At 40.2% G+C, this 9223-nt stretch overlaps 1 protein-coding gene across 2 annotated transcripts in view; it reads left to right on the top strand.

The window, feature by feature from the left end:
- The first annotated feature begins 1907 nt into the window (after positions 1 to 1907).
- PROS1 (protein S) overlaps positions 1908 to 9223 on the top strand; it is an 81211-nt gene continuing 73895 nt past the window's right edge. For both annotated transcript variants that reach the window (XM_028116947.2, XM_028116938.2), the window contains exon 1: positions 1908 to 2058. In XM_028116947.2, the coding sequence (XP_027972748.1) occupies positions 1983 to 2058 (76 nt within the window). In that variant the 5' untranslated portion in view covers positions 1908 to 1982. The remainder of the gene's footprint in view (positions 2059 to 9223) is intronic.

Here is a 9223-nt window from a genome sequence, read left to right as displayed (position 1 = left end):
TGCAAACATTTAACAAGGTAACATTCTCAAAGTAAAACAATGGAAATTACTCCTTTTAAAACAAACTTACAAACATATTTAGAAATGTACTAAAAATAAATTTGGGGCAAGTGAAATTGACTAAGTATTAATTTATTGAGCTGAAGCCAGATGTCATCTTCACAAAGTAAACTTCTGAGATAAGTTAAAAACCTGAAAATTTTATCCAAAGATGCATCATTAAATTTTATTATTAAACATCTCAGTATATGATTTTTCAAAGTTTGACATTACAGTAGAGGTAAGATACATAATTTTTCATCACCGACACATTGCTGACACTGTGTTGCACCTTTATGGTATTAAAAAGATAATCACTTTAATCTCTTGAACTTTTCAGGAGAGCAAGATTTCTTTTGGGCAACTTATGCTTCTCTAACATTTCCTTCTTCAAACATTTTATATTCTTTTTTATATTGAGGATATTAGAGATGGCTATGAATGTTGTTGATTCATGATTTTGGAAGTTTTCTCTCCTTGTGAAATTTTGAGATTTCAAAATTGATATTCAGCTCTTAATTCCTCCTCACAAGATGAGGAGATTCCCAAATCAAACCTTTACTTGAAAGACTCCTAGCTTAAATGTGTTTAAATTTAATAGTTAAATATATTACTTAAAGGTCATTTTGCTTGATGCTATGATTGTCAGCACACCAAACAATTCTACAGAGATTAGAATTATATTAAAAATTAAATCACTTGGGGCTAGGAATAAACTGGTGAATAGATTAATATGGCAGAGTTAGACACAGTAAGAAGGAAAAGAATTTCAAAGAGGGAAGCGTAATAGATATATTCAGTAATCCCTTCACAATTGATCTTATCAGAAAAAGTGACTCTAATATCAACTTCCATCCAGTTGGGTCACAGAACCACAGAAAGCTAGAACGAGAAGAGCCCCTTGAAAGATGATCAGCCTATGGAATTTCACACACACACATAGGAAATCAGTTGACAGGCTCATCTGGGCAGAAATTCCAGAAGTGATAACAGTAAATATGCCTTCAGTAATACTATTTAATGCACAGTAATTGCTTTACATGTGTTATCTCTTAAATCCTTATATTAACATTATGAAAACCCACTATTATCCCTATTTTACAGAAGATAAAACTGAGGCTTAGAGAGGTTAAGCAATTTGCTTAAAGTTACAGAACTAGTAAGTGATTAAAGTATTGAGATTTGACTCAGGCGTTTTAGCTCCAGATGCAGCCTTAAACATCACATAACATTTCAGATGTGTATGTCTAAGCACAAAATGTAGAGGTTATATTGCAAAAATTAAAATGAGCTGTTTGAAGGTGATGGAATTTGACACATTCTCATTTTTTTCTCAAAACATTTTTTTTAACACCATAAATGCAAGAACAAAAGCAAACTGGATGATCAAAACTATCCCATTTGCTTCCATTATCTCTGTCCTCAGGCGCCTTCATGAAGTTACTCGCTTCTAGGTTTGATTAACGTCTTCATCCCAACGCCAGTCTGTGTCTGCAGGATTTTTCCTCCTAAACCTGGACACCCCGTCGTCGGAGTCCTCAAAGTTCCCCGGGGCCACTCAGCCTCTCACCCTAGCTCGCTGGCGGTTTCTACTACGTTTCCTTCCCCTTCTCCTTGGGAAAGTTCACCGTGCGGAGACAGGGAACGAAACACGGGACGAGGAAGGATGTCTCGACAGTGTTTACTAGGCCTCCACCACTCTCCCTGAGCCCTGCCCCCAGCTTTGAAAAGCTTCCTGGAAATGTCCTCGTTATCACTTCCCCTCTCGGGCTGGGGGCTGGGAGCGGGCGGTCCCCCCGCCCCCGGCTCCCTCTGTTCTGCCGGAGCGCTCGCTCGCAGGCGCCGCCGCGCCGCAGTCCTCAGTGAGCGGCGCCTGGGCTTGCAGGTCCCCGCCGCGACGCGCCACGGTCCTGGTCCCCGCCCGCGCCTCCCCCCGCTTCGCAATGAGGGTCCTGAGTGGGCGCTGCGGGGCGCTACTGGCGTGCCTCATCCTAATGCTCCCGGTCTCCGAGGCAAACTGTGAGTAATCAATAGAGTGCTGTCTTCTTTCCGCAGCAGCGCAACTGAACCCGGAGCCCTCTTGGTAGGATTTTCTTTGCTCCGGCTGCAAGCCAGCTAGAAAGTTTCCAGTAAGTCCCGACAATCTCCGGGCTGACGGAAGCAGCCAGTGGATCTAGCGGGCACTGTAACGGTGGGGCAGGGGCAATTTTTGCCCTGCTCTAGGAGTCAACTGTTGGCTACTGGACAGATTCAAAAACCTGGGGGACACTAAATAACAATGAAGGAATTACAACACCTACCCATTTGCCCTCAACAGCTGAAGTTCCCAGAGGACAAGGATGAGCACTTTCCAGTATAACAATAGGGAGAAAAAGGCAGCCTACTATGTTTTCTCTTGGTACAAGCGGCTGTCCCCAGCCAACACCCCTTGCTGAAATTTTACCTCCCTTTTGCAATTTCTGGACTTTGAGCTTGGTTTGCTTATCTCAACATTGACAAACCAATTGTTTTAGGATCACTGCTGGTTTGCATAGCAGGAGGTAGATGTCATTTTCTAACCTTGAAATCAAAAGGACTGCTAAATGTTGTGCTTCTCAGATCATTTTGTACAAAGTATTTTTGACACTGTCACCGATCTGAGGTCATGGCATGAATTCTCTGTACTTTATCTTTGTATTTCCAGTTCTTTATGTTCCCATGGGTGGATTCAAGGCAGGATGTTGAGTTTTCTCTGAAAAGTATATAAGGAATATCAAAGCATTTAGTACATTTTTAAAAGATTTTATTTATTTATTAGAGAGAGAGTAAGAGAGAGCGCACAGTTGGGGGGAGGGGCAGAGGGAGAGGGAGAAGGAGACGCCCTGCTGAGCAAGGAGACTGATAAGGGGCTCAATCCCAGGACTCCAGTTTCGTGACCTGAGCCAAAGACAGACACTTAACCAACTGAGCCACCCAGGCGCCCCTTGGCATTTAGTACATTTTGATTGCCAGTTAATTTGTTCGTTTTCAAAGTTTAAGCATGGTCATTGATTAAAAATGCTTACTTGTGCTACATTTTTTATTCTCAGGAAATGGCATGGGAGAGATAAACTCTGAATTGCAAAAACTTTTAGGCTGCTTAAAAACTCCTGTGGAAACTTTTCAAAGATGGTAATTTTAGGAGACTTGAGTAGGAATTTACTAACATTCCACTAGTTTGTATTAGTTAACTGATTAGGATGATTGAGGTATTTTAAAATTCTAATTTAAAGGTTAAACATGATTTGTTGATCTTCTATTAAAGAGCTGCAATAGCAGCATTGCTATTCAAACCACTATCACTAAGCCTGTATGTGGGCCATATGCATATAAATTCATTATTTATATAGTTCATTACAACAATCAAATATTTGCTTGGTAACCAAAGAGGCAAAAGTTTCTTCCCGCACTCACTGCTTGTCATCACAGGAATGTGCTAAACCCTTTGTAGAGATTGTTACATTTTCACTGAATCTAGACACAGTTAAAAATGATGTATATGTCTGTGCTTGTTACACACAAGTAATCAAACCATATAGATGATGAAATATACTTGTTGTGATAGAGTGGAGAAATTAATAGTACAAATATATGACATAAAGAATAGTTGGCCCTATACTGACTTTATTTTAAAAAGTATGAGTAGTTTAATTGGATTAAAAATAATCTCTGGTTAACTGATGGGGAAACCGAGGTACAGATGGAATGTTTTTACTCCCTAAGATTTTAAATTTGAGATAGAATTAGAACTCTAAATATTTTATTTAGTCCATGGAAATATAGTTGTTAGTTAAAGAAAAAGGTTTTAGTGTTTTTTTTAAAGATTTTATTTATTTATTTATTTGAGAGAGAGAATGAAAGAGAGAGAGAGCATGAGAGGGGGGAGGGTCAGAGGGAGAAGCAGACTCCCCGCTGAGCAGGGAGCCCGATGTGGGACTCGATCCCGGGACTCCAGGATCATGACCTGAGCCGAAGGCAGTCGCTTAACCAACTGAGCCACCCAGGTGCCTGAAAAAGGTTTTAGTTTTGAGAGTTGTTAGAAACTATCACAGTTCAACTTCTTCATTTTAATAATAAAGAATTGGTCAGAGATGTTAACTGACTTTGCAGACATTTATGTATATGAAAGATATTTTTACTATCTCTTAAATTTTTAGTAAATATAAGAGAGAGCCAGACAGAAAGGGGCAGAGAGATAGATTTAAAATATATACTGTCTACATATTCCATCATTTGCCACTAAGGGCTGTGATGAGGAGAAATAGGAGAAAAGAGATGTTCTCCGGTTGTGCTAGTTTGGTCCTATCCAGACTTCCACTGCTAGGTGGATGCAGTCTACCCTTGACATTACTGACTCATATCTGCTTTCCCTATTTTACTGTCTTCTTTCCTTCTCTAACTATTCATTGTTTATCTGTCTTTTTTTTTTTAAATCCCTTTATTTCAGAGTTCAAAATGTTGCACTGTTGGAGAGATTTTATTAGGGTTAGGAAGAGTTAGAGACAATTTCTGGTATAGCAACGATACCCTGTGCTATATTCTCTTACCATCCATTCTACATCAGGATACATAGTAATGCTTCATAATAAACCTTTTCTGTCCACCAAGTTCAATATACTCTTTATGGCTAAATGATCTATATTTAAACTTTCAAGATGTTATGAGAAAAAATGAGAAGCCTGATAGTACATATACCAGTAGTCTTTAGCTACAAGCAACAATAATGAACTCTTGCTAATGAAGGAAGGAAGGAAGGAAGGAAGGATGGGAGGAAGGAAGGAAGGAAGGAAGCCGAGTGGGTTTATTGGAAGACTACTGAATGGCATGCTGAATAACTAGGCCAACAGAAGCCAGGGACTTAGGCGTTTCAGTGATCTATATGACGGGAAGTCACGTGCTCTCTGTGTTAGGAGCTGCTATCAGATGACTGGGTTCTAACTGTCTTCTAGTCCTGGGTGTCCCTGCCCGTGACTGAAATTCCCAGAAGAGAGAACTTGATCATTTTGGCTTAACATGTCTCTGGAGTCCTGTGACTGACAGCTCCCTCGAATCAGGAGAAGTGTCTACCCAACTCCCACAAAGGAATGGAAGCTGCAAAGGAAGCAGAAACAAAGAAGTCTACACATGCTAATTATTGGCTGTACAACATACACACACACCCTTCTTTCCATATACACCATTTGGAAGTATTTCAAGTATAATGCACATATTTTAATATAATGCAAATAACTGAGAATAGCAGAAAGGACCTTCTCCTTAATAGATTCCAGTCACCGCACCCAAAGAGGAAGGCTCATGGCTACCATTTCTTAGTTTAGTGTCATCAAGTGATGTCCGTGCCTCATCTTGTTCTGTCACAGTCCCATGTCACTGTTCTGTGTTTTATGGATGAAACAATACATTGTTATAATCCATCTCGTATACCAAAAGACAATCATACTAAAAAGACAAGCAAAAGAATACAAGTACGTTGGGGTGGCCTCTCTTCCTTTTGAGCGGGAGCTGGTATTTATGACCCCCTCCTTCACTCCCCAATTCACTTCTCTCTAGCTTTCACACAGTTCGCTGATGTTGGATTTTTTTTGTCTTCTCTCTGAGATGAACCACACCCTTATTCAGGAAGAGCCTGAGCCTTGTTGTTCCTACCTATGGATGATTGTGTCCATCTTTTCTTTTACAATTTCTATTGTGTATAATAGTCATCTTGAAGGAGTAGCACTCCTTCTAGACTTGATTTAGACATGGCAAAAACATCATTTTGCCTTGATTATTGTCATACCAGTATAATCTTCTTTTTAATTTTTTTTTCAACAGGAATAAAGAACTTGAAATGGCTACATAGCAGTCTCAGCTTCTAATTCAGTGGAAAATCTATTAGGTCCCATAGTGAATGCATTTCTTCTTGGTTTACCAATTTCTAGATGAGCAAAAGACAGATGCAAGGGAAGAAAAAAAGCAAAAGATATGAGAATAGGTCATTGAATTAGTTTCTTATGCTGCTATAACAAAGTACCACAAACTGGGTAGTTTAAACAACAGAATTTATTGTCTCACAGTTCTGGAAACTAGAAGTCTGAGATTAAGGTGTCAGCAGGATTGATTCCTTCTGGGAGCTGTGAAGGAGAATCTGTTTCAGGCCTCTCTCCTCAGCTTCTGGTAGCCTCAGACATTTCTTGGCTTGTAGATGGCATTTTCCCTATGTCTTCACATCATCTTCCCTCTGTACATGAGTGTCTCTCTTCCAAATTTCCCCTTTTTATAAAGACATCAGTCATACTGGGTTAGAGCTCACCCTTATAACCTTGTCTTAACTTGATCATCTGTGAAACTCCTTTTTCCAAATAAGATCATATTTGCAAGTAATGGGGGATTAAGGATGTTACCATCTTCATAGGGGACACCATTCAATCCATAACAGTCACTAAGCATCATATCATGACAAGTTCTTCTTCCCTTTCTACCTTTATTTCTAATCTGTGTATTTTAGCTTTAGGGAAATAAAAGCACTATGTATTAATGATGTCTGGTACAAAAAAAGTACCCCTTTTTTTAAAAAAAGTAAGCTCTATGCCCAACATAGGCCTTGAACTCAGGACCCTGAGATCGAGAGTTGCCTGCTTTACTGACTGAACCAGTGAGGGGCCTCCAAAACATACCACAATTTTTAAATCACATTTTGGAAGATAGTGTTGGGTCTGAAAAGGCAGTAACAGAGCCTTCAATAATTGGTCAGTCTATCGTCCTATACAGCTAGCTCCTTTTAGGTATTAGCATGCACAGTAAGACCCATGAAAACGATAATAATCATCCCATTGACTTATTTCCTTAACTGTGGAATTAATTCCTTTGTTGGAGATAAAGCTGTGTGGCTTAGCATAAGGCATTAAATAAGTCTACCAATAGTGGTACCAGTAGAAAAATTAAATCCAAATCCAGAATGACTATCTCTATCTTTGAGTACAGTGTGCTGCTCCTGCATGATAAAAGAGCCCTAACTAATCAACCATCCACCAGGATCTGATGGATTTTGCAATATGCCCAATGTCTAACAGCAGAAGGAATGGCGGTTCTGCTGGCAAATGTTGTATTTTTTAGTAGTGAGAGCCTAGTGTATCTTAGTGAGGAAAGTCTGTATAGCTGAGTCAATATGTCGTCTCCATGCTTGCCACTCAGGCTGGGTTTTTTTATGAGTATCTAGCAACAGTGGACCAAGTGACACAGCAAGCGACAGCCTTAGCACCAAATGTGCCCACAGACTTGTGTGTTTAGCCCACATGGCATTTTAAAAATCAGGAAATTTCATCTAAATGGTTTGTTTTATGACCTCTCTTGAAAAACAAATGAAGGAAGATCTGGCAACACTGCATGCACCTTCTAACATGGTAAGATTCAAAGCTGCCTTCTTAAGATAGGATATACTCTCTCTAGTTTGCCACAATTTCGAGCATCCCCTGTCGTCTTTCATGACATTCTCTTCCCTTGTTTATGGAACCTATCTGACGCTTGTAGATTTCGGAGTTTGGGACCCTTGCACTAGATTGCCTTGAGAAGAAACATGATGGACAATCCTTAAGTGGACCATTCTGTCCCCTCTTATTATTAAGAACTTCTCTGGTGTGGGGCTATCTTGTGAGTATTCCCCTGGAACACAAACAGTCTCAGCTCTGGGCAATTCTTGCCAAACAACCTTGTCTCTCAACCTGATATCTAGCTTTTTATGGGTCTCTAAACATATAGACAGACCATTTACAACCATTCAGGAAGCAGAATAGATCCAGATCTCATTCTAAGCAAAGTGGACAGTGAGAAATACTGCTTATATGTCTGCCCGTTGTGAGGTGTTCATTTCTCCAAGCATTCTGTTTCTCCTCAGGATCACCCTTGAGAGAGGCTGTCGTTTGTTCATTGCAGGCTGTGGCTTCATAGCAGGTCTCCCTCTGGCTCGTGTTGGTCTGTCATAAAGAAGTATCTGTCAGTTAGAGTTTTTGTCTTCAGTAGGTTGATTTTCATCCTCACTCGGTTGGTCATAGGCTTTTCCTCGTGAGACTTTAAAGGGAAGTTGAGGTAAGACTTCTTCACGTCAGGAGAGTGAGCAGCCTTCATAGACCGCTTAGTTGTGCCTATAGTCCCATTCTATTCACACCACTGGAACATGTCACAGCTGAACTTCTGTCACAACTAAGTTCCTGGCTAGATCGAAAAGGTAGCATCCAGTTCACAATGAGCTGTTTAAATCACCTGGTCACCAGGTGTCCTGTGGTTGTATTTGCAGACTTCACTAAAGTCCAAAAGGATGCCAAGAACAGTTTCTCAAGGGCAGACTAATTACTGGCAGAAGGAAATGTGACTTGCTCTCAAATCATAAGGACCTCTTCTGAAATTCTTCTTTGGGGACTTGCTATGGTACCTTGGATAGTACCAGAGGACCCTGCCGTCCTAGGGACAATTTGACATAATTGGATCTGATGGGTCACTGGCTAGTCTGACTGACAGACTGCTTGATTAGAACTTTGAACTAGCTAGAGAGCATTTTCTTATTCTGGTTTCCATCTACATCTGGCAGCTTTTGGACTCATATGATAAATAGAGCAGAGTAGAGTACCTAAAAATGGAATATGCCTCAACAGTAAGGGGTCCGCTGATATGTATGCTTCCATCTCAGTGTTGAATGCCCAGGTATATAAAAACTTGTCTTTCACTTGGGCAGGAGTATTCCAGCATGACCAAATTGCTGCTGAAAATAGTTCATGCCTGGGGAAGGAAGCACAGTTTGGAGTTTGAGTTTTATTGGACCTATAGTTAGGTACTTGTAGGACACAATGCCCTTAATCAACTGACCCCCATGGGCCTCAGTTCTAAGCAGCAAACCTTAGATTTTAGATGTTTTTTTTTCTTCTCTAAAGGCCAATATCTAATAATCACTAGAAGTTTTTGGAATCTCTTCCCTTAGTGCAGTTACCCAGTGCAGTTAATCTGCGTGGGAGAAAACAAGAAAAAAAGTTCACTGTATACAGAATACTTCTTCAAGGGCATCTCTCCTCTCCTTCATTCTAGAAGTTCTGGATCCATCAACTGATTCAAGAGTGGTAATTAAGGAGAGGTGGTGATTTCTTTGTATTGTACAACCTCTATTTTACTAACCCAGGGAGTTTTGAATACAAAAGTT

Source organism: Eumetopias jubatus, unplaced genomic scaffold (genome assembly GCF_037043125.1).
Source record: "Eumetopias jubatus isolate StellerSeaLion01/CBP00866 unplaced genomic scaffold, mEumJub1_p1.0 scaffold_1, whole genome shotgun sequence".
Lineage (NCBI taxonomy): Eukaryota > Metazoa > Chordata > Mammalia > Carnivora > Otariidae > Eumetopias > Eumetopias jubatus.
Note: the sequence above shows the minus strand (reverse complement) of the source record. Positions and strands in the feature narration are given on the sequence as shown.